Here is a 26,861-nt window from a genome sequence, read left to right as displayed (position 1 = left end):
ACCAATATAGATCCTACCTTGCAGGAGTGATGCGGGGATTAGCGTAAGGACAAAGGGCTGTATAATTATTCTCATGATTACTGTACAACTTAGCTAGCCTCATCCCATCAGGCTACACCTTCTCCCAAAACAGACAGCCTACCCTGTTTTTCAGCAAGTTATCAAAGGCTTCCAACTATTTTTAGGAAATTTATGAAGGTTTCTAATTATTTGGATAAAACAACACTGCAGGCCATTTCTTAGCAAGCTGATAAAAATGACTGATCATTTCCCAAGGAAACATAAAAATTCAATCAGCAAAGTGTTCTCTTTATTTACTGCTCTCACTCACTTTCAGTAAAATTAATTCCATGTGCAAGATGTTACCAGGAATGGCGTATCATTTCTAAAAGTACTGTGCCGCAGGACTCGCACAAAGTTGTTGATAAAATCCCATTTACTTCAATGACATTAGACTTGGGCTAAGAACAGATTTTTGGAAAATCCCACCCTCTGCTTTTTATTTGAAGTTAAGCATCATGTTCTGTCTCAGCTTCTGTGTTGCACAATGCCACAGCAGGAGATTAATATGGCTGATCCAGACCTTGTGTTTTGATGAAGAAACTGTTATAAAATTCCATTTTTGTCATCTTTGAAGGCCTTTCTTGTTTGGGATTTTTATCACTGCTCCTTAATGCCTACAAGTTAAACACTCTTGGGAATTACCTTCGTCCCACAGATGAGCATGCTTCAAAAATGAGGAGGAGAAACTGTGTGAGGTCCACATGTGTGTTCCCTTGGTGTGTCAAAAGTGATTTCTTACCTCCCCTTCCTACACCAGTTAACCACAAGCAGGACAACATGAGAGCATCTCTGCAACAACTGTTTCCTTCGTCAGTTATTTATTATCGTTTATGAATCATAAGCAGCTTGCAAGATGCTATTTCAATTTTACAAACCAGTGATGCAACACTTGCTGTGTCGTAGACAGCACCGCCCTCCAAGTGTTTCTGAAAGTCAATAAATGTTTTGCTGAGAGCCCAAAGTTTCAAAATCACTGCAAAGTTCAAACAGGTCTGAGAAGCGCAGCTGAAATGGATGTTGCTGCCTTTGTCAGGAAATCAGATGCTGTACAGGCCTTGGCCACCCGTACGGTTGTCAGCAGCACTTGAACTCACTGGGGTGGTACCTTCTGGGCTCCATCTGGGCTGCACTGCAGTTTTGGTATTGAATAGGGTAAGAAACTGTTGCTGTGAGGAGAAACCAGTGATCCAGGCTCCAAGGTGACTGGAATATGCGGGGCTGGAAGAATCAAATCCAATTTCTGGTTCCACACAGGACGACCTAAAACCCAAACCCTGTGACTGAGAGCGCTATCCAAACACACTTTGGTCTCTTGCAGCTCAGTGCCATGACCACAGGCCCTGGGGAGCCTGTTCAGTCTTGACCACCTGCTGGTGAAGAACCTTTTCTTGACACCCACCCTGGCCCTCCTTGCCGCAGCTCCATGCCATTCTGTAGGCTGCCATGAGGCCTACCCTCAGCTCCTCTGCTTTGGGCTGAACAAATCAATGGACTTCAGCTGCTTCTCATGCATCTTCTCCTCCAGACCCTTCACCATCTTCATTGCCCCTGTTGGACACTTTCTAATAGTTCTATGTCCTTCTTACACTGTGGCACCCAGCCCTGCCCCCAGTGCTGGAGATGCACAGCACAGAGCAGTGTGGGACAGCCCCTCCTCTCTCCGAATGGCAGCCCAGGATACGGTCGGCCCTTTGGGATGCCAGGACACACTGCTGGCTCACATTCAGCTTGTTGTCAACTCAAACTCCCAGACCTCTTTCCGTAGGCCTGCCTTTCACTCTCTAATCCCCTAGTATCTAAGTATACCCAATGCTGGCTGGATTTGCAAAACCCACAGTGCAGTCAGAGTGCTCTGCCAGCATTCATGTCACCGACCTGACTTTAAGGGTCTCAACAGAGCACAAAGCGCAGAAAAACATTCACTGTCCTCCTGTGAGTAGGACAGGCAGGAGCTGCATGGCAGACAGCACATCATGCACTCTTGCCAGTGACAAAGTGCTATAAAATGTGCCCCGATCTGCCACTGAACTATCTTGTGTATGTGTCCTTGCTGCAAACAGTTGGTGTGAAGCACTGTGCAATATAAGTCTTCCTGTGTGACCTGGCAGCTCTACCCAAATAGCCTTGTCACACCACATGAACAATTTATAAGTGAAGTGCTTGCTGCTTCCAGCTTTACTGTAAACATTCTTCTCTTGAAACTGTGATCTTGCCCCCCATTGGTTTCTTTGACTACAGAAGCCTCCTGAACAAAGCAGGGAGGTACTTCCCATGCTCTGGATCCTCACTGAAAAAGATCTGAAAATCTGTGTCTCTGTTGATCCCAAGATCCTTCACTGCAATAGCCACTTTGGTACAAAAAGTTCCAAATTGTCTTCTGTGGTAGAAAAGCAGTGGGAAAACCTGATGCAGGAAGGGATGGAAGATGACAGAAAAATGCCAGAACTAGTTTGTTTGTCCTTTAAAAGGGTATCACTGTGGATAGGAAATGGAAGCCAGCCAATAGGAAGAAGTGAGCATGGGTCACCCAGCTGAAGTTCCCAGGTGCTGCTTTGAGCCGTTCTCCTCAATGAGTCCGGCGTACCCAGCCCCTACAGAGCTATGTGCAAGGGACAGGACTAACTGCATTCCTCTCACGCTATTTACACCACTGACGGAAAATATCTTTTACAAGTTCAACCCAAGGAGACCTTTCATTATTTTCAATTAAATATAGACATATAGCGTAAGGAAGAAAAAAACAAGACAATGCAGTGTTACTCTAAAGACATTCAGTAATATGCACCTTAAAAAAGCCACTGTCAAAGAAACTTTGAAATTCAGATACAGTTTTCCCTAAAGATTAATGATAACATTTTACACAAACCTAGTTTTAGGGGAAAAATTACAATTTTCTATAAAACTCCTACATTATCTCTGGATGGTTATGCGCTAGAAAAAAGTTCTTATTCATAGGCAATACTGCATTAACTGTGAACCTTTTGCTTGGTAATGGCCAAGTCAAAGTCAAACACTCGACCATTTCAACTCGGGCACTTCTGCCTCGTGTGAGCACTTTAGATGAAATATCTAAGACACTCTCAGGTTCAATGTACCTCTTGTTCTTGGGCTCCTTCAATAGCTCAGCAGATGCCAGAGCATGGGCCTCAGAGTTACTGCCATGCACCGAGGCACTCAAGTGCTCATTCAGCTCCTCTTTGAGAGCAAAGGCAGGCTCCTTGCCCTAAGTAGTGGAAACATGGGAATGGAGAAGACAAAATAGTGGACAAGTTCTGGGAAACAGCAGGAAACATAGCATGGAAAGAAACTAAGAACCTGCGGTAATTAGGGACAAAAAGAAAACTGGAAAAAGAAAAAACACCATTAGCTAATTTAATCTTCTGAATCTGTAAGGTTTTAGACTCGTAGAAGGAGCCTGTTTAAAAATAGAAGCCTGAAGCTGTGATCGTTTTCATGGGAGCTAGCCTTCTACTTCTCCACCAGACTTTGCAAATTCTACTACTTGGACCTGCAATCTGAAAAAATGATCCTGAAACATAGAGAAATCACATTCTGGTGGTACCCTACAGCTTTGCAAGAAATGGATGGTAAACAGTATATCCTGACAGTCATTTACACAAATAAAGTGAGACTGAGGAGCATGAGAAGATTCCTCTAGACTGTCTGCTGTAGAAAATGAGTATTTTCTATTGTCTGGAGGGGAAAAGTTAATTAGAAAGTTTTAAACATATGACTCAATGCCCTGGATGGAACTAGTCATTTTTTAATCTTCTAAAAACAAAATATCTGTTTCTAAGAGCCCTCCAAAACATTGCCTTTTCTAATCCAGATGCCACAATCCAAATTAGTTTATTTAGTACTATTATATTAATTTTCCTATGCTACCATGACACCTCTCACTTAAGCACATAAGAACACAGTTACAATAGTTATTCACACAATCTCTCTGAACTCAGGCAAATAATGAATTAATAATGCTGAATAATGACCATTATTTAGTCAATCCTTCAAAAATTTTCTGCCCTCCCTACAGCATTCATGTACTCTTAACTTCTGGAAGATCATTCATCCAAGGAAATAAATCTCCCCCAAACTTCTACTTTACCGTTCAGTGACATTCACACACTCCAAAGAAAAGATGCCATAGGTTGATACGTCACATTGTGTAACAGATGGAGGAACCACAACCTGCTCTGCATGAGCATTTCTCACATAGTACACTTCTCAACAATTTTCTTCTGCCCACCAACTAGCTGCAATCACAGTATTTGATGCTGATGCTTCAAAGAAAGGTGCAACAAAAGTCCTATGTGAAGAGTAATAACGTGTGCTGCCAGCATGGAAACTGCTCAGGAACTCCATAGAACAGAGCTGGGCTTGCATTCTCTGAAAATGCATTGACTGAAACTGCAGATAGTCTATTGTACACCTGTAGTCCGTTTCGTTTGTGTATTATTTAAGCTTCATTTATTCATCTGTTTAGCAGGCTTTTGGCAATTATGCTATTGAGTAATGATGAGGTAACTGTCTACTACCAGGACAGAAAACATCCCAATGATCTAGAAGTGACTGATTTTTTTCTGACATGAACTCCTTTCTTTCTCTGTTATTACAGGTGATGTCATGACCCTTCCCAACTATGTCCCATCTATCTGCTTTTTCTCCATGTAACTCTCACCATGAATCCGAGTTCTTACTTCTCCTCTCTGTGGCCCCTTCTGCAATGGTAGTCATCATTTTGAAACAGATATTTTTACGTCAATTAAGATTCACCAACAAAGTATACTCAGGGGAATGTTGAGGATTACAGGCTTAGCCATCTAGTCAGATTTGTCTGCATTTAAGCTTTCATTATCCTGTGAGAGAGCCAAGTGCTAAAATTCAATTTTTATTTAGAAGGAAAAAGTTTGCAAAACACTTGAAATGAAACTGTTTACAGTTTTGTGCAGTGTTTCCAAACAAGGAGCGTGGGAGCATAAGGGAGATGCTGTCCCTCACTCCATTCACAAAGTACAATGGCTTAAGCCAAACTTGCATGGTTTAACGGGTGGCTCCTGCCCAGCTCTGCTACTTACAGCCACATCTTTATACACTCCTTATTCAGTTTCTGTTGTCATTAGTCTTGGAGGAGTATTCCCCACAAAAAAAAAAACCAACAAAACAAACCAAAACAGAACAGAATGAGGTACTAAAGAGTTAGCCCACAGCAAGTTGAAAGAGAACAAATAACACAGCAACCATGCCTCTGCCTATGTCTGATGATATTACATATTCTAGTTGAAGTCAACAGGTCTGCAATTTTGCAGGGTCAGGACATCTCAGAGTTATTCCTGGTTTGGTTTCTGCTGCGGAAGTAGTGTGCAACATACGTGGAGCACTATGCAAAATACATTGCATTTAGGATTTATGCCAACTGGGTTTCAGCTCTCATGTAAACACCAGAACCATTCAAAAACACAAACTGTGCGACTGCAAGAGTGAAAATCAGAAACTGAAAACCACGAATAATGGGTAATTAGAGTTTGCATTTCTACTAAAAGTAAGTGATTTCAGGCAGAAATCTTTTTACAGCAAAAACACCATCTTATAAAGAGCATCCTCAGGCACTCCTGGCAGGAAGAGGGCAGCTTAGCTTTTAGACACAAGGAAAAGGGAAAAATGACAACTCATGTTCAGTGTGACATTTTTATTAGTATAATTTTTTAATGAAAAAACATTTGAGCACTTATAAAGCACTTTCCAACTTCAGAGTGCCTTGCAAAGATATCTTTTTACAAAAGTATATTAATACTTTATAAAAATCTGGCTTCATAATAGCACCGTGTAACAAACACTGTGTCTTCTGCAGGTAGGAAAACCAATGCAGTGAGCACAAGCAGCCTTCCCAAAGCTGCACAGAAAGTGAATAGCAGTGTATTAGGAACAACTTACTTTCTGTACAAAGACCATTAGATCTCAGTTCCACCCCTCTGAACGTTTGAAATATTCTGGATCATCTTGATTCAAAATTCGACTATTCTAATGTCTTTCAAAAGGTGATTTTGGATCTCTCTTTCCAAATTATCTTTTCGGTGAATACAATGAATTTGAATTTTGTTTCAGCATTGTTGAAATATGCAAATTAAAGATCTTTCTGGGAAGAGATTAAAGTTTCGTATCAGTTTAGCAAGTCTGGGAAAATAATTTCAACGAGCAGAACAGGATGTACAGTGCTAATTGTGACGTGTCTTGAAATTCAGGTTTTTTACTCCTTGTTCTCAGGCAAAGCAAAGGGACGTGGTTACTTCACATGAACAAAATGACTTCTTCAATTCAAAAGCACAGTGAAAATCTGAACTCTTAAACAACAGAACTTCAACTGATTTCTGACAGTTTTAAAAGCAATTATGTTCAAGCTCTGATTCTGATAATTCAGATCCAAGTCATTTTCCCACATCACAACACACAAGTATCTTTCATTTCACTGTATTGTTGACTATGAGTGCTGTTTGTCACCCTGGCTCTCCTTGTCACTCCTTCTGCAAGACCAGTTCTAGTTCAGGACCATAATCTATTTCCTTCTCTTGCATATTGTTCCAACATTCCTTTAGGTTCAGCTTCAGTTTATTGCTGTTCTATACAAATAAGAAAAACTCTTTGTTTTCAGACTCACAAGAACTAGATTCTCCATAACTCCACCTCTCCAAATTCATTTCATCAGTCTCAGCCCTGCCTGTTCTGTCACTGTACACTCAGAAGAGAAACAGTTCACACATGAAGCTTTTCTTTCACATTTTCTCTCCTTAAAGTTCTGCAGAGGCTTTGTCCCTTGATTGAACATACCTAGCACTATGTGAGAAACAAATGAATTAACACTCTGTGACAAGGATTGGTTATGTACCTTACCAAAGACGTATCTGAAATAAAATGATAAACACAATGCTTATTACAACAGTAAAAATAACATTTTTGGAATTGTAAAAGGCCTCTTCCCATGCGCCTGAATTCAGGAGTCAGATCAAATCCCAACAACAGATGTCAAACAGCATTTATTAAATTTCCTGATCATATTTTCCATATGTCAAGGTGATTTTTCACATGTATGTATGCACATACATGCACACCAAGGTATATGTACATGCTTACATATATATGTATATCCACTTGGAGCAGAAGAGGGAATGGAAATTTCCTTCTGGTCTGCAGCCACATTATGGGACCATCAAAACTTCAGTTCCCTGAGAATGATGAGATTTTTCCTTTTATGGCAACATCCACTCACAAAGAAATTTGGGAAAGGTGATGCAACAGGCCTCTGCTTACATCAGTAGCCAACTGCACACAGGGTGATAGCACACCTGCACAGTGACTCTCTTTTTCTAGGGTGCTGCTGCTCTGGGGTTTAGTCTGGATTCCTCAAATAAAACATAATTTTTTATTTGTGGTCCGTAACTGCGAGAGAGATGACAATTAAGTGACATTTCCTTTCCCATCTACAAGAACTATGCCTTTGATTCTGCTCCTGCCACTCCTCCTGGATGCTCCAGGACTTGCTCCACCATGTTCAGCAAGAGCAATATTGATGTTTCATGGAATGAAAACTAAAACCAAAACAACAACAAACAAACAAACAAAGAAAAGTCCCATAGTAATAATAATAATAATAATAATAATATTTAAACAACAACCAAAAGCTCCAGGAGATGAGCTTTGCTTCACTCAGAGGGCAGGACCCTGGTGTGCCACTCTGTTCACAGAATCAAAGCATTAAAAAACCCTAAAAACTTTGCTTGCTAAAAAAAAGAATTGTGAATAGCAGTGAGATTTTCAAATGTAGAGATACCAATTTTATCACCATAAAATATAGAACAAACAAATACAATACGGAAGAAAAATATTAACCAACAAAATACAAAAAGAGTCTGGGAGATCATTAGAGTTAGTGTAAGCAAGATACCACAAAGCTTTATATTCTGAGTAGAGAAAATACTGAAATATAGAAAAGAATCACCTGTCCTACATATCTAATCTTTCTCTTCTCACAGGAAAGGAGAAGTTTTGTAGAATTTTCCCAATTTTCTGCTTACTCATTTGCAAAAAATAAAGATTGAAAACACTAGCGTTCAGGCTCTGCTTTCTTTTTTTCCTTGGAGGCATGGGAAAAAGCAAAGAAGAAAAAAAACAAGAAGAAAGGAAATTTGAGTAAAATATTAAAGCAAAGGCTTTTGTGAAACTTACTTGCAGTTACTCTCAAGGACTTTGTTTCTGACTGACAGGCTGCCCTGCAAAGGATGGGCATGAGCAATTCCACTCACGCTTTGCAAAGGACATGTGGGGATCACCAATACTGGATGTTTCAGCAGCAAGTTGCTATCCGATTCTCTGCCTGGGATTGGAAGAGCAGGCTGCAAGAGTTAAAGTCCTTGGAAGCTCTGTGATGTGTATTTGCTTCTCTATGGCTTGGGTGCATCTGGGTGCAACATCTGGGAAAGCACTTTGGAGGGAATGGGATTAGAGAGGTCTTTCTTGCCTTCATGCCACTGCAGAGCTACATAGAATGGTAGACCACAATCATGCCTGAGACCTCAGATGAACTACAGTTCTTTGGAGGTAGAATACTAAGAACTAAATGGTTCACTTAGAGAAAATTCTATTCTGCATAATGAAATCATCATTATTCCCTTGTGCCACACACAGACAAAACACATATGCACCCCATATTTACAAAGTCAAGGGGCATGGTTGCAAATATTTTTCATAACCTAGAGACTGAAAGCAATCACAGACACAATTAGACTTGCTTTCCCATCAAAGTGCCTTGGAATAACCATGTGGGCACCCTTCCATATCGGCACAGCATCAGACCTACAATGCAGAGAAACGACTCCCTGAGTGTAAGGTGAGTTCAGAGTTTGCAAAATGCGCCAGAAATGAAATCATTTAACTTTCCACAGAGCAGCTTTTGGAAGAGAACTGGATGTACAAGCTCCCTGTGGTATGGACACCTGCCCGTAAGTAGCTGGATTTGGACAACTATCTCAGTACATTCAGGCAGCTAGTAGAGGTTCATATTTCTGAACATCACCTTACCACGATGTGGTGGCGTGGGTGAGCCTTTATACCCTGGTACATAGTCAACCAGCAGAATAATTTGTGTTTCTTCTAAATAGAAACTGCATGAAGAGAAAAAAACTAGACATGAAGACTTCCATGAAATACACTGGTTTCCACACTGGAAAGCTCTACTGTTTATTGAATCTGGCAGTAAATTTTAAACACTACAAGAAAATTGTTTCTTAAAAAACAAAAGCGTCACCCAGTACAAATAGAACCTCCTATCTTACTTAAAGCAAATTGCTATTAAAACTGGCTTTGTTTGTTTGAATTCCTAAGTTCTGGAACAGTGCAGGAACCTGCTGCAGCAGCTTTATTCACCCATCAGATTTACGTGCAGGAGGAAGAGTTCTGGGATAAGAGCCTATGGAGCACGTAGGACATGAGAAAGGAAAGCTGGGCTTTTGAAGAGAGAGTCTGGAGGGCAGGTGACAAAGAGACGTTAATTTTAAAGGAGGCCAAAAATCTACACAGTTCAAGTCAAATCCAAGAGGATTATTTTAAAAATGTTGCTTCCTCCCAATACTTGTCTAAGGAGGAATTACAAACCTGTAAATATCTCTCTGGAACATATAGCTAGCAAAAGGAATTAAACAGACCTTAAGAAAACAACAGGTAATGAATGGAGTTTTAAACCTACAGTGCAAAAATAACTTTTTTGGTGCCTCCGACTTCTTAAGTCTGCTCTGAAATTGCTGAAAGGAAAAAGTGAACAAAGACTAATGACAGGGGCCCTTTCATATTAAAATAATATATGGAGCAACAGTGAGCGAGAGGAATGCAATGTTTGAAAAAGCACAGACTAAATAAAACACCCATGTACTCACTAGCCTTCTCTCCTCTAGGGTGGTGTCTCAACCCAGTGAAAAAGGAACTTCTTGGGGAGGAAATGTCATTTTCTCAGGTACAAAAGCACATTTCTGAGATGCTTAGTGTCTCCATGTAATGCTGGGGAGAACACCCTGACACTGACAAGTAAGTTTCATTACGTCTGCTGCAAAGGTATTTGCTCTCATATCTCAGGAATGATATAGGCGTTGATCAAGGACAAAACTCTGAACACTGAAAAAAATTATTTGGCCCAGAGGCTGCATTCAGCACGATTCTGTGAGTGCTGCCCCAACTTCTGCAGCGCTGGCACCAAGAAGGGTGATTCGGACTCAGTGTTGGTTGGGACTCACGGATGAAAAGCTGCAGTCAGCCCTGTGTCTCACAGGAGGTGCTTCAGACAGGGGGGAAGCTTCCATGCCTTCCTCAGCCTCTCAGAGGCAGGAGCAAAGCCACAGTCATGCCTATAAGACTCCCCCCCTGCCCTACAGTAATGGATTGAATCCATTCCCACTTCTCGCCTACTGAAACATCCCAGGCCTTTGCTGCCACTGACCCCAGGAAGCAACTCTGCCACATTCCTCTAGGAATCAGTAACTAATGACTGAAAATACAGTTTCAAGGAAAAAGAAATTGCCTACTACTTCTACAACGATGGCTATAAGAAAAACACCACAGAAATGAGAAGACAGAAAACAATCTCTTCTGTATCAGATGTTGAAAAATCACATTCCTTATAACCTTAAAGCTGGCATCCTATTTCTTTATTCAATTCTTCAGGATGATTCACAATTTTAAACTCCTTGGGCATTTTCATATGGTAAAAGGGTGGCCACATGAAGCTAGAAATGGTTTTAGCTGTGAGCAAGTTTAGATGTGAAATCCAAGGTAAATCAAAATCCCTTTAAATAACTATGTAGTTAGTGGGTTACATTTCTCAGGTCATACTGCCTGTGCTCGGCACCACTTTGGCTGTGACGCATTCACACCACACAGTGTACTCCACACACTTAGAAGAAAGGGAAGATCTTTAAATATACTCCACATGTAACTATCCATTATACATTTCAAATCTGTGTTCTTTACCAAGCCCCCTAGCAGACAGGATAATTTGCCTCTTCAGTTTACATAATATGGCTCAAATTTACATGTGCTCTCCATTTACGAGGAGACAGATAATGTCTATGAAAACTGGGTCACAATATGCAAAGGTTAGTTTTGGTACCAGTTGGCCTGTCATTCGGGTTGAAGTAGGATATTACAGACTAGGATTTATAGACCAGATAGCCTCTGAATCAGAATAGAAGATGTGGCCAATGCGACAGCTTGCCCCTGTTGTGTGGAAGAACTTAGCAGTGCACATAATGCATGCCCAGGGACATCACCGAAGGCCGGCAGTGCAGAGATGGGCTTCCTCCAGTATCTCTGCAGGCAGCTAGAAACTGTCATTTTCTTATATTCACATTTTCTATTATTTAATGCATTTTACACCAAAACAACTGAAATCAGTACACACAGAAATGGCTCTGTGTGTTTTTCTTGTGATAACTGTTATCCATCCAAAAGGTATTTTCACTTTTTCAGAACTCATTTGTAATGTTATGGCACTTAGCCTAGAGGATCCCAGGTATCTGTTCTTAAACTCCCTCTTCCCTTAAAGCTCACTTCCTTCATCTCTCATCTTTCCATACACAATCTTTATTCTACACTACTATGTGACTGAAACTATTATAGCAATATAAAGTCTGTTCTGAAAGTAACACCTCGTATTTTATGATGTTGGCTCACAACATCAGAAGCAGATGTTGGTGGTATGGCAGCAAAGGTTGAACCTTTCCCCCAATATTCCGTTACATGTTGTTGCTGTGTGACAGATGGCAGCAGGGGGGCAGTCTGACAAAATGGCATCTGACATGGAAGTGCATCTGAAGCAATGGTGTGTCACTGAATTCCTCTGTGCGGAAGAAAGTGCACTCACTGAAACTCCTTGAGGCTTGCTGAACTTTTGTGTGAGTAAACAGTGTATGTGAGCACAGTGAGGTGGTGGCAGTACATTTCAGCAGTAGGGAGAGTGATGTAAAAGACAAACTACATTCCGGATGGCCATGCAGATTTTTACAAGTGTATCATACAGACTCTTGTTCATCACTGGCAAAAATGCATAGCAAATCGTGGTGACTACGTTGCAAAATAGTGTTTTATAGCTGAGAGTTTTCTCTATCAAATAATGCAACTGTGCTCTTTATATCTGTTGTGGTTTCCATTGAAATAAATAGGTGTTATTTTCCAAATGACTTGCACATACACTTGAGATGTATTATGTCACCTGAGACGTTACTGTCTTGCCCTAACCTAACCGCGTGGCTTTGTCCATCCACCTTCAACATCTCCAGCTCACTTAGTTTCATTACAGTTACAGATAATTAAAAAATTAAAAAATAATCATCACATGAAATATTGCAGGGAGATTGCAAATATTTTTGAGCACTTTGCAGCTTTTCATTGCCATTTCAGAAATCTGCAGCCAATTAGAGAGAAGGCTGAGATACATCTTTGAATATATGGCATGAAAATATCTGCATACTTTTTGCCAAAACAATGAAATCTTTGATAGTTATTGCCAATTTTACAGCTGTGAAGTCCCATGACTTCCAGTTGCATCAACATCACAGATCAGATATTAAAATCTAATTTTTATAACCCATGCCAGTTTCTCAACAGAAGATTTGCCTCTTCAATTTATATAAAACATAGCAGATTTTCATAACCTCTGTCTGAAAGGAAGAGAATCAGTAGATCTTTCACAAACTAGGTCTAGTAGAAAAGGAAATATTTCTTTAAGATAAATGTAAGTATTTTTAGACGTAAATTTTGATGGTACAAAACCAAACCAAACCAAAAGAAAATACAGTGGTAAGAATGAGTATTGCTTTAGTCTGAAATGTTCTGCTGCCCTACTAGAACCATCAACAGCAACTTTAATACCTCCTAAATGATCTGAAATGGCAGTTACATGTCATAAAATAATGCTACACTTTTTTCCCTGTCTTCAAAGCAAAAGATGCAAACCAAAGAAGATGAGTTACAAGTCAGTACACCAGGCTGTACTGAGCTTGCAGGGAATGGAAGTTCTAGCTCTCTACCACCACTAACTCCCTGAGCTAATAGGAGTGCCTGTGTTGAACATAACACGGACACACGCAGACGAGGAATGCAACTCAAGGCTGCTAACTTTCTGATTTTTCAGATTATTCCTTTATAGAAACACACATTAATATTTTTCTGAAGAAGAAACCAACTCAACACAACCTCGATAAGCCATTTTCTCACAATTTTCTCCTTGCAGAAAGAGTTGATATACCTGTGCTGCAAGATTGATGGTGAGCCCAGAAGGCTCTCCATCACACCCGATACCTCCTGATAGCTTTATCTGATGATTTGGCAAAGCAACACCAAGAACCTGATACTAGAAAGAGAAATTTAATAGCAAGTGTTTGTGATTTATGAAACGCTCCAACGATTCCAGGTTTCACTTGCACGTTTCCAAGTTTCAGAGCTAATGCACAATTCAAGGCCGCCCCCCAGTGGATTCCGTGCCCACACACTGCACTAAGCTTGAAGGAAAAGTTGAGAAGTACTCAGAAGCCACATGATAGCATCCTGAAAATGAAGGGAGACTCCACGAGAACTGAATGCAATGGGTACTGTGTATAACATTTTGCTTCCATTTTTAAGTACATTCAAAAGAAATTTACTTTCCAATCAATGCTGTTTGTCCTGTCAAAAAAAATCACATATTTTTTCTTCTGATATCCAAACAAATGTTACTGTGAGTGAATTTAATATGCACATATAGTAAATGAAAAAGAAAATTAGTTTTCAAACACATTCTGCATAGTTAAAAAATTGTTAGTGCAACCAGCCTGTATAAAAAAAAAGTCAAGATTATGCAATGCTGAGTTTCTGTGATCCTTCTTCAGAAAGTTTCCTATTCAAACGTGCTCATCCTTGCGTGCCTAGCTGTCATAATTCATTTATACCTATCCAAAACTGCACACTAATTACTGTGGGTCATACGTGAATAATTAACTTATTTTGCCTGAAGCAACAGTGCAAGCCAAGATAAAAAATGTAAGATGAGATTACTACATAGAGTATGCTCATGGCCAATGCTATATGTGAAGTCAAAATACAGCAGCTTCTTACCAAGACCAAAGAAGTATCTGAAAACAGATTTATCAGCACAATACAGATTTTCTCACTGGATCTCTGGCTAAGTTCAGTGCTCACCTTCTCTATAGACTACACTTTACTTCTTATATTGCAGCATGCATGAGTAGATGATAGAACAGTTAACAGCTAATCAACCATTTAATGAAGGTTTTTGATTTGATGTTATTTTTCCTAATGTTCTCTCCTTGAAGGAATGAACCAATATCCAAAATACTTCAGGCAGTTGCCTTTTGGGATGGGTACTCAGTTCAGCCAGCTAACAGGCAAGTACCTGAGCTTCTCCTGCATTCAACAGTGAAGGAGAAGTACCTTCAGATGCCAATTCCTGGGTCAACCTGAAGAGGGAATAATGTGCCCCAGAGGTGCCAATCCCTCTTCTATGACTACCCAGAGATTCCAGACAGATAGCATAGCCTAGACATTTAACTGCTGATGAGCCAAAGCTGGATAGATGAATTCTATGATTACTTTTGGTACAGAAACTCTCTTCATGCTACTGGATAGTTATAGCTGCAGAAGTTGGAATTATCAACTACATTTTAGCTTTCTGTGTCTAGTTTTGAGCACTCAGTGCATTCAGTAGTACAGAATTCCTAACATTGATTTTGGGTGCTTTATATGCAAGAGTTATCAGCCAGGAGATCATTAATGAATTACAGAATCATTAGAGAATAGGGAAACAGTTTAGGAAACAAGAGAATGAAAAAGAGGAGTAGAGCTACAGTGGGATAAAAAAGTAAAGCGAAGGACAGAGTGCAAGTCAAAGGATAGGGGTACATAAAACGCATTAGACAACAAAATATACAGGGAAAAAAGAAGAAAGAAGAAAAAATAATTAAGACAAAACATAATACATTGAGAGAATGCACAAACATTAATGGGAAGACATGAAGAAATCAGAATAATTCGCCTGGAGGAGAACTAATGAAATAGCCAGAACATTCCTGCTGTTCTAGGAAAGGATTTTCTATTTACAGGAATGAGTTAAGTGATAAATATCAAGACAAAGTCTTGCTCAGTATTCCTCTCAGTGAAAGCCCTGCTAATCAAAAGATGTACTGAAAAGAGTGATGAAGAAGTGGCTTCATCTGAAATGGAGAAGCCATCACTTGTTTTTTCAAGTAGTATCTCATAACATTTAGATTATGCAACAACACAGAAAACACCAGCAGGTTCTCAGCAAAAACCAACACTGTGCTAGAATGCTGGACAAACACCATCTTGTCTCCAAGGAGTTACAAGAATGTTGAAGTACATTAAGAACAGATTAATCAATACATTTAATTTAAGATCAGCAGCATTGTGTTCACTGCCTTTTTAGCCATTCCAGTGGTAACCTTTTAAATTGTTCTAGATGACCTCAAGGAGTTGTTCCTGAGTTTATCCACAATAAAATCACAACGATTACACATCAGTGCTTCAGCTACTCTCACATGCCTGTCATGCAGAGTAGTAGCAAGCAGCCCTTAGGGTCAATAAGAAAAACAGGTATCGATTACGTATTATATCAGTGAATGAGATCCAGCTCATGCAGATGCCTCTCTCTTGCATCTATGTCACAAGGATCCAGTGCAATCTATTCTCATAAAATGACTGACTTCCATTTTCAATATGTGATAGATGCATCAGAAAACATCCAGAAAGAAATTCTGAGTTCTTGAATTTACAATTCAATTGTATTTAGCAACACTTATCACTGAAAGGCTTCATCTGTAAAAGCAAATAATAGTACAATAGGAGCATGGCTGCTGAGTGAAGAAGTTGGTGCTGAAGATTTACATCTACACTTCTTGAGGTTTTTTTATTTTGAATAGCTTTGGTTGGTCCCAAACAACGATCATCCATTGTTGTTGAAACACATTAGATGTATCCACGCAGGCTACTTTTCTGTTAACTTTCAACTGAAAAGAGTCCAGTTTTTGCTAAGAGAGCTTGTTCTGAGAAGCAAAACATGGGAAGTGAGAATGATAGGGAAGTTCCAACTCTAAAGCAAGCTTTTGATCTGTACCACCATGCCAAAGCTCAGATGCACCTGCAGTCATCCCTGTTATTTATATTCAGACTTTTATCTCCTGGCTTAGGATGGCAAGTTCAATAGGTCCTAAATTAGGCAGAAAGGCTTGACAGAACCACGCAATGCCAGCGCCAGCAGAGCCTTACCTGTGTGCGTCCTCCGGTGAGCTTTCAGGTGGGAGCTTTTTGTGTATACTTTGTTGCATCCCTCGAAGTCACACCGATGGATGCGCCGCTTCCTGGAGTCTGGAGACTCAGACCTTCTCTGACGCCTTGTGCTCTCAATACTGAATGGCGAAATTGAACTAAAGAACAGAACAGAGGGAAAAAGGAAAAATGAAGCAAGAGCACAAAATATATCTTGGACCTCAAAAAATGAGTAGTAGCAAAGCACTGTGCCAAAGGCAACCTGATCTTAAATGTTAAATATTTCCTTTTCTGCGTAACAGTCAGCAGCACCTCTTTGAAATCATTTATGTTTGAATGACAGTATATTTTGCAGTATTACATAATTCAAGTTTTGATTAAGAGGTGCTTATTGCCAGAGAAAACACCTTGGAATAATGCCTCAATAACGAACCAGCCTGACTTTATTTCTATTTTACGTGTCCAGTTCCAAGTTCAGTGAACACTGATTTCTAAACAATCTTCTACAAAGACTCAGTGATTTCTCCTTGATATGTTTAAATTGGTAAAAATTCTGACAACTTTTATGAAGAAGTGTTTCCAGTACCCAGATCTTGGCTACGAATCCTCACATTTGGCCAAATATCTATTGTGTCCTCGTATACAGATTGCCAAGAGATTCTCATCACCTGGAAGCAGTGGTTTTTCAATTTCCTTATTTAACACTTCTCAATCACCCAAAAATCACAGAAGCTCAGAATGGTTTGGGATGGAAGGGACCTTTAAGATCACCTAGTTCCAACACCCCTGCTATCAGTAGGGACACCTCTCTCTAGACCAGGCTGCTCAAAAGCCCCACTGAACTCCTTTCAGACCACTGAATTTAGCAGCAGCACAGGGCCAGGGAACCTTCCACAAAAAAATGCATACACTCACAGAAGATTTACTCCATTTATTCCAATGTCCTATCAGTTATCCCAATTTTAAGCAACTAAAACGTAGTATTAAAAGTCATATTATTTTAGTTTATAAACGCAGTACACATTGAGTCAAATTCTTGAAGAAATTCTGCTACAACAATGCACTTGCCTTGAGCTAGACAAACTGGTGCCAAGAATATTATCAAGTTGGTACATGAACCAAACCCTTATTGATCTCTGTTAACTATATTACCTACCTATAAATCCTTACCCATTGATTTCCTTATCAGCTCCATTACAGTTATACTGCACAGCGGCTGTGCTCACCTACAGTTATAGTAGCTTGCTCAGCTGTTTCGAGTGTGTGAACAACATTACCGTTCCTCAACTTTCTGGAACTTCCACCACATTCCCAGGTTTATTGACATCAGCGAGCTCTTTTAAACTCTCAACGTGGAAGTTCTCAGCTCCTGAAATAACTTCTGACTGTCAAATGAAAATGAATCATAGGGAAGGAAATGGAATGTGCTCCCAAAAAGAAGCATGAACCTCTGGGGAAGCTAAGATACTAAGAATGGAACTGGAAATACCGATAGTGAGGTATTCGCTGAGAAGCTCCCGTGTCAACACCAAGATTCAATCTGTGACAATAGCCACTGTTGTTGCAGCTATAACTGTTCTGGCATAAACTTCATTTCTAGAGATTTCTGAAGTTTGCTGATGATTGTTTTGGGTTAAAATTTTAGGCATCTCATGCAACTAGCATGTGATTTCGCTGATGTTTCAACTTATGCATTTTAAATCTTTAAGTCTCAAACTGTGGCAGTCCAAATTGCACTTTCTTTCTTTTTGTCTAAATGTTTTTACAGTAGAATTCCAACTTAAAGCACTGCTGAAAAAAAGAAGAATTCTCTGACAACTTTATTTTTCTCTTAACACTTAATATACAGCTATACTTCACCTTCAGGCAAAGAGATTTTTCAGATTAATTATTATTGCCTAAAGTACAATATGTGTAAATGGGCATACAGGGGATTTCTGAAGTACAGGATGAAATGGGCAGAGGGTCGTTATATCAACATTAACTAGCAAAAAGGAGTCCTCTAGAGAGTAAGACACATCAGCACTTTAACTATGTGACAAGAATACAGATATGTTTAGCTGCTGCAGAAATGGCTAAGGAATTGTACTGAAGCATCTGCATCTCAGGGCAAATAAAAGTCTTGAGTTAGATGAATCACTGAGATCTATCAGAGTACCCCAGATTCTCTTTTTAACATCCCACCAGCTAAAATAAAAAGCAAATGTGTAAATCAAATTTTAAAGCTCAACACTGAAAGTACACAGTGCAGCACACAAGACCAGAAAATCTTTAGCTGCAAAAATAAATATTTGGGCATCACTTTTTTGCTGCATGATTTATGAGCTGTCTTAAGAGCCTGTTTTGTAACTGAGTGTTCAGATCCTGAAAAATACAGCTTGTTCAAATGGGAGGAGGATCGAGCTTACAATGCTGCCAGAACTGAGAAAAAAAACGAACCTTGAGAACAGTCGCCACCTCATAAAAAGCTACTTGTCACGTACAGAAGGTGACCTCACTGCATGCTGCTCTCACTTTCTCAGAGATTTATACAGGAGAGGGTAGAATACAGTGGTGCCACACAATCCATGCTGCCATTTCTCAGGTTTTTTTTAATCCCTTTTTCTAAAAAGTGAAGCATCAGGGCTACCTGGTTATAGGTGACAGGGGAATAGCCAAATAAGGCACAGAAAGTGCTGTGCATTACCATTGTCCATCATGAGCTCCACAGCCTTGACAAGCTGTGCACACAAGGAGAAAGGTTACCGCCAGCAGGGAACAGCAAACATAACCTCATGCCTTCCTTCAGCACTGCAGGCTAAGTGACACGCTGGTCAGCAGAAGGCACACATGAGACAGCTGAGCGCATACCATATGGGGATCTCCTCCAGCCCCTTTGCTGCAGGGGCATCCTACAGTGCTGGTCTCACAGGTGGAGAAAGGGCCAGGTCCTACCTGACACTGCCAGCCCAGTACAGGCCTTATCACCGTGCAACTGCAGACACCATGGGAAGCCTTAAAAAGAACATAAAGATGGGCTCCTGATGGGCTGAGCTTCCTGAGGTTCGTACCTCTCACAGTGACTTTCAGTTCAGTCCTTCTTGTTGGTCATGGAGCAGTAAAGGGAAAACACAGAACCATAGAATAGCCTGCGTTGAAAAGGACCACTATCATCATCCAGTTTCAACCCCCTGCTATGTGCAGGGTCGCCAACCACAGACCAGGCTGCCCAGAGACACATCCAGCCTGGCCTTGAATGCCTCCAGGGATGGGGCATCCACAGCTTCCTTGGGCACCTGTTCCAGTGCGTCACTACCCTCTGAAATGCTCCACTTTCTTGAGTATTTTCTACAAAATAACTAAACTGATCGCATAGACAGAAAAAAGCCCTGAAGTCCTCAAAAGCAAGTTCTGTGCCTGCTGAAGGCCACTGAGCTTGGCCAGGTGGCTCTGGTCATTACAGAGCTTCAGAATTACTATTCAGTGGCATCACAAAGCATAAACGCTTTGAGAATGAAAATGATTGGGAACTCAAAGCTGTTTGCTTTTTGTAATGATTCTTTTTTTTCCTTTTTTTTTTTTTTCTGTTTACAATATGCTTAAGGTAATGTAAAAATTTTTGAAAATATCTTTAAAGAAAAAAAAACATCTTTAGCAGTAGCCTCTCTTGACATCAGACATCTCTTGCAGACTGCCCAGAATCAAGACCTGGAAGAGCATCAGCAGCTGTGAGCTGCCAGGGTGCCCTGAGGAGCTGTCAGCTCTCCTGCTGACATCCAAGATCTCAGGAAGCCTTCAAAGCTCAAGGTGGGGTTTAGCAATAGGATCAACATGATATGTAACATCTCGGGGAAATTGCAGGTTATATCCAATTACTGCTGATACATCAAGTTTGAAAGGTAAAATAACAAAGAAGAAAATTGTGTTCTGGCTCTGGCTCATCAGTTTGACATTTATTTGCAACTCATCGTTACCAAAAACAGTGTAATTTCTATATTGTTACTGAAAGTATTGCACTAACATAAATCTTGAGAGATAGTTGGTTGCTTCCAAAAGCAGCTGCAACACCTATAGTCAGTAGTGTTCATAGGGTGGAATGAATGAAATCAGACATTTTTTGGATGGGAGCATTTAAGTTAATTTATAAAACTTGTTATTTCTAGCTAGATGTGAAAACGTGTTTTTACAATTCAAGTACATCCAAGTGCTTTTCTCTGATGCAAAAGTCTGCATGCTAAAACAAAAACTCAGGTTTCGCCAGTAGATGGCCATCGAGATCTCCATTCTTATCTGTTCTGCATTCAATGGGGATTAGAACAAGTCTGGTAATGCTAAATTATTTTCCCTTTCTATGAATGCTGCCTTAGGTGTTCTGCCTTTGCTCCTCATACAGACTGCAGTAATGCTGCTAAAAGCACACACAGTGCTTCTACACTAACCCTGTGTTTTCTGAGCAATACGCAGAGCAGAGCTGCTCAGTGACAGCAGTATGTCTACTACTGAGGCCTTGAACTGTGTTCAGTGATACAATAAAATGTGCCACATGGTGACAAGTGCTTTACAGAAACAGCCTGCTCAACCTTGCAAATGCAGTGTTACCTTCTGCCACCAAACCATGAGGCTCATGGCCTTGCCAGTGTCCCAGCAACCTGGCAAAAGCTTGGACAAACTGTACCATATAGCATCCTTCACAGGTTTACCCTCTCCTCTAGTTGGTTCTGTAGCTGATGTGAGACTTACCACTGCTTTACCAGTGGGTCTGTGGCTGCTAAAAACATGCTGACTTCACTTCGGTACAAAACACTGGCATTTATCGGCACTGCCCCTCTGCTCTTCTGTGAGGAGCACCAGAGGAGCTGGCACATCACAGCTGCTGAGTCTGGATAACAGGCTTGGCAAGCCAGAGCATGCTCTGCAAAGTAGGCATAATGCAAACTGTGGTCCTCATGTGTTTTTCAGGCTGTTGAAGGATGTGATTTGGTTAAGCTGACATAACAGGACAGTCCTGCTCCAGTTGCTTCCTCTGTGCCAGCACAAGCTCTTGTCTGATCGTGCAGTGAGCCAGCTTAGGGACACATGATGATGAAAAGTCAACTCTGAAAAGAGGAAACTGAGCTGCTTGTTTGCTTTTGTTCATTTAGTTTCCTAAATAGTGGAGTCTGCCAAGTGCCTGCCCTGACACAATGGAGAAGATGGCCAAGGATAAGGGGAGTGTAGCCTTCCACAGTGACAATCAGCTGTTATACCATAAATGTAGCAATGTGAATTCTTCATTTATGAGACACGCATACTTTCTTGGCCAGCCTTTCATTCACAGTAACTAAAAGTGCAGTCAAATGAAATAAAAGCAGAAAATTCAGTATTATATATCTGCAGATAGTATTGCAGTGAGCAGTTGAAGAACATCTTCAGGCCTCTAGCATTAGCTTGCAATTCAGAGGGCACTGGGCTGCAGAAACATGGCGAGTTCTGGTTCCTTTTAGCATTTATAGAATTCAGAGCTCTTAAGCGAATAACTCTGGATTTCAAGCAGCTCACTGTTAAAGACTATGCCAAGGCTCACAGAGCTGACAGACAGACAGACAGAGACAAAAGTGATCCCAACACATTTACTTTGATTCCTTCAGGACACTTCAGAGTGAAGTTAACCCACACTCAGCAGCACGCAGCCCAATCATGGAGCTAATCTCTCTGAAGACCAAGTGCCCTTTTCTCAGTTTAAGACCTTCAAGTTTCAGGTGGTAACAGGCAAGATCTCAGCAGTCTGTATGTGTTTGAAAGAGGGAACTGAAACGCATTCCCTAGTTTCCAGCTCTCAATTACTTTCCTTCATAGCAGCTTTTCACATAATGTAATTTCATTGTCTGATAGCTCTCACAATGTTATGTTACTGCTCAGGGTATCAGTGAAAATAACTTCACAAACACTGTGTATTTGACCATGATTAAATGTAATATGCATTATTTTTAATTACAGTTTATATTACCATAGCTACTACAGCTAAAGTTATCCCCTCAAATATTTACACACCTTTCTTTTTTTTAATACAAAGTTTCTATTGTGTCCTGTTCACAGGCAAACAGATGTACATGCATAAATACATATGTACTTTTTCTCCTCTCTCAGAGGAGATTAATGTTTCATGAATAGCAAGCATCTGCCTCGTTGTATCAGTGCTAGCTACTTCTATCAGTGTGCAGGTGCAAAGTGTGCAAGTGCAGTGTACTTCTATCAGTGTCTGTGCAAAGGTGATTTTATACTAGAAATTACACCTTTTGTGTAAGAAAGAAAGAAAGGACAAATCTGGCAATATACACAAACAGTTACATATACTACATAGGAAAATCATATGGGTAAGTGAGACATAGACAAGAGGCAATCTGAATAACGAGCAGAGTCCAGGCAAAAAGATCCTATGATCTGGCCCCATATGGCCATTCCTGTGCTCCTATATTGGACTTGATGATTGTTATAGTTCCCTATCAACTTGGGATATTCTATGATTCTAAGCTCCTGTCCACAGTGGTCACAAAAAAAAAAAAATATCCCTGTATCTTTGACCACAACTTCATCCATAGCATTTATTTCCACTGAGATCAGCTGAAGTCACTTGAACTGTTGAGCTGCCTTGCAGCACTACAGGATGTTACATCCCTCCAGCTGCAGTGGAACTGAATGTCTGTAAGTGGAACAAACTTCTGCCAGTGGGAAAGAGCCTGGGGCCCTACTGGGAAAAGTGCCAATGTCAACTGCAGCATGTCTTACCAGAATGATCCATTAGCAGCTGTGTTAAACTGAGACATGAGAATGAGATGGCTGCTTGATCCTCCTGAGCTGTGGTGATGCTCTGAGAGTGCTTTCCAGCTCCCATAGCAGTGCTGTATTCCAGCTCCACGCTAGACTGAAACCCAAGCACACACATTTCACTCCGTTCCTTTGTGATGGATTATTGAGGAACAGGAGCTGGGCCAAAAAACATGTGTGACATGTTTCAGCATCTCCCTCAGATCTGATTGGAGGACCAGGTCTGCAAAACACACTGCCTGTGAGATAGAGAAATGCTATAAATCAAGCCTGTGATGAACTTTGAAATGACATGCCAAAAATGCTTCCACCAGAGCCTCCCGTCTATTTTATGCTGTTCAATAGCTAGCAAAGTGGTACCCCAGAGACTTACTGTGTAAAAGAGCACAGGACTTACACGTTAACTAACTTGTACTTAGGCACTGTGTGCATTATTTAAACATTTACTCCCAGTTTGGGAAACAGAAAGTTCACTCCAGTATGACAACTTGTTCTACCTGCAGATACCCCACTGTAAAAATCAAAATCTGGGCAAGCTCATACAAAGAAATAAAATGATTCCTTCAAAACTACATTCAGTCATAGTCAAGCATAGGCAACTTAAACTCCTGAAACTCCTTCTAAACTGCAGAAAATTGGGTAACTGAGCATTTCCAACTTGGCTTTGACAGCACAGGGCTTTGCTTTTTACCTTTCCTGTTCCTTTCTGATCCATACATATCTTTCATGTTGGAGACACGAGCTGAGCTGAAATCTTCAGTGTGGAAACTACACGAGAATGTACATGCTCATGCCTATCACTTTTGTTCTGGTTGCTTGCAGGACTAGTGCTATTGCTCCACTTACTACTGCAGCACTCCCTGCACGTTTTAACTTGCTCACCATTTTTTCTCTTTATTCTTGTACCTCTGATTCTGATTTCTCGTACTGTTGCACAGCAGTCATTCCCAATGTCTGTATAGTGACAACTCTTACCTATGTATCCACCTCATCTTAATGCTTATACCAAGAAACGTGGAACTGATCATCTTACTGATAATTAAAAACTCTCTTGTATATCCTTAGCGGACAAAACTGTCACATAATATCTCACCCAGTCAGTGACATTAAATTAGGACACCACATCCACTGGGACTGGAGCTCATGTGAGTGACCTTTTCTTCTTTCCTTCCTGCTCAGAAGGCTCATTATCAATATGTTAAAGATTTTATTACCCTGGATACCTCTGTATAATGCAATTCAGGGTGGTCAACTGTAACACTGCCATCAAACAGATTTTGTTAACTACTAAATAGTTGACTCCATTGACACGTACACTTCAGCTATAATATGAAAAGATAAACTGCCACACTCAAGAGAACGCTATCTCAAAAAACAATTTCATAGGCTCCATAGCCCTTCACAATGCTCCTGTCTCTGAGAATATCTACAGCAAAGAATGCATCTATTGCAGAGATAAAGTGTCATACCTATTTAACCTGTAGAAGAAAAAGAGATGAAGTAATTTAATTATTTGGGGAAAAAAGAATTACTAAATGCAAGGTCATACTTGAGTGAGTACAATTTTTTCTTCTAAAACTCTCATCTAAACAATAAAGCCTGAGATTTTTATTTTTTTCCACAGCTCCCTCTCTTAATGAAAGGAAATTTTTATAAAAGAATATGATAAAATACTCTAGAAATCAAAATAGTTACTACACCCCCAGAGGCCATGCAAACTGTGCCACCATACATTTTCATTAACAATGAGGAACATTGGTGTATTTCTGAAGTGCAAGATGCTAGGTATATTGAAAATGTTAACTTGAACCTGCATCTACAGTCACGCATATCTGTGTAGATCTTCATTTAGATTACACTCTCCTTGCTACATCTTTTTCAGTATTTTGCTTATGCATAGCAAATAAATACAGTGAGGCTCAAATCCATGAGGGATGTAAAAACATATTACTTCAGCATGAAGAAACTCCACTATCTCTCCTTGCATTTATGGTTTATTCCTATGGAAAAAAAAAGACCATCAAGGTTCTGGGCATTCCGGCCACCTCCTTTCTACGAGCTAAATTTTGTCCTCCATGAAGATACTTACATGGGCAGGTTACTTACATCTTCACATTTTCATTTATTCACATTTAGTTCTGCTAGATTTGGAAAGATTTCTAGTGGCTCCAACTACTCTGGGATAGAAGGCAACCCTCAAAGTTGTAGAAAGCTTTCCGCCATAGAATTTCTGAGAAAGAAAAATCCATGACCACTATCTACATGCTGGAATACAGTATCCTTTTACTGTCCTTGTATGGATTGGTTGCACCGTGAGGGTAGCCATTCCTTTTATTCTCTGCATCACTGACATACACCTAATTTCTACCCCATCAAGTCTCACACTGCACTTTGAGTTCATAGAATCATAGACTTATAAGGTTGGAAATGACTTACAAGACCATGTAGTCCAACTGTCCTCCCATTACCATCGCTACCATAAGCTGCTAAACCGTATCTCGTAGCTCCTCATCCAGATGCCTCTTGAACACTGCCAGGGACGGCGACTCCACCACCTCCCTGGGCAGCCATTCCAGTGCCTGACAACTCTCTCAGAGAAAAAGTTCTTCCTTATGTCTAATCTAAATCTCCTCTGGTACAACTTGCGGCCATTTCCTTGGGTCCTGTTTGTTGCCTGGGAGAAGAGGCTGAACCCCTCCTCATCCCAACCTCCTTTCAGGAAGTTGCAGGGTGCAATGAGGTCTCCTGTGAGCCTCCTCTTCTCCAGACTGAACAATCCCAGCTCCCTCAACTGCTCCCCATAAGACTTGTGCTCCAGACCCCTCACCAGTTTCATTGCCCTTCTCTGGACACGTTCCAGGGCCTCAATGTCTTTCCTGTAGTGAGGGGTCCAAAACTGAACACAGTACTTGAGGTGCAGCCTCACCAGTGCTGAGTACAGGGCGATGATCACCTCCCTGCTCCTGCTGGCCACACTATTTCTAATGCAGGCCAGGATGCCGTTGGCCCTCTTGGCCACCTGGGCACACTGTCGGTTCACGTTCAGCAAGCATCAACCAACACCCCCAGATCCCTTTCCTCTTCACAGTCATCCAGCCACTCAGCCCCAAGCTGGTAATGGGTCACCAGCTCCATTAACCACTACCCTCTGGGCACGGCCCTCTAGCCAGTTCCTTTCCCAAAGTAGGGTATAGCTGTCCAGGCCATGGGCAGCCAGTTTCCCCAGAAGAAGCCTGTGAGAGACCGTGTCAAAGGCTTTGCTGAAGTCTAGGTAGACTACATCAACAGCCTTTCCCTCATCTACCAGGCTGGTCACCCAATCGTAGAAGGAGATGAGGTTGGTCAACCTGCCTTCCATGAACCTGTGCTGGCTGGGCCTGAATCCCTGGACACCACGCACGTGCTGCATGATCTCACCCAAGATGATTTGCTCCATAACTTTCCCCGGTACCGAGGTCAGGCTGACAGGCCTGAAGTTCCCTGAATCCTCCTTACAGCCCTTCTTGTAGGTGGGAGTCACATCGGCAAGCCTCCAGTCCTCTGGGATCTCTCCAGATAACCAGGAATGCTCGTAGGTAGCCAAGAGCAGCTCGAACCCTGACAGCTCCCTCAGCACCCAAGGGTGGAGCCCGTCTGGTCCCATGGACTTGTCGCAGTCCAGATGGAGGAGGAGCTCTCTAACCGTCTCCACCTGTATCACT

The 26,861-nt window shown here is 41.0% G+C and overlaps 2 protein-coding genes across 8 annotated transcripts in view; one reads left to right on the top strand and one right to left on the bottom strand.

The window, feature by feature from the left end:
- The window catches only part of LOC128092111 (uncharacterized), a 726,933-nt gene that overhangs the window by 409,675 nt on the left and 290,397 nt on the right, over positions 1–26,861 (top strand). The window lies entirely within an intron of this gene.
- Positions 1–26,861, bottom strand: part of KLF12 (KLF transcription factor 12) — a 315,353-nt gene that overhangs the window by 57,026 nt on the left and 231,466 nt on the right. For all 7 annotated transcript variants that reach the window (XM_052705638.1, XM_052705630.1, XM_052705635.1 and 4 more), the window contains one exon: positions 16,378–16,535. In XM_052705638.1, the coding sequence (XP_052561598.1) occupies positions 16,378–16,535 (158 nt within the window). The remainder of the gene's footprint in view (positions 1–16,377; positions 16,536–26,861) is intronic.

The sequence above is a fragment of the Tympanuchus pallidicinctus genome, unplaced genomic scaffold, assembly GCF_026119805.1.
Source record: "Tympanuchus pallidicinctus isolate F22 unplaced genomic scaffold, pur_lepc_1.0 scaffold6, whole genome shotgun sequence".
Classification (NCBI taxonomy): Eukaryota; Metazoa; Chordata; class Aves; order Galliformes; family Phasianidae; genus Tympanuchus; species Tympanuchus pallidicinctus.
The sequence above is the reverse complement of the archived record's forward strand: the minus strand, read 5'-3'. Positions and strand labels throughout refer to the sequence as shown.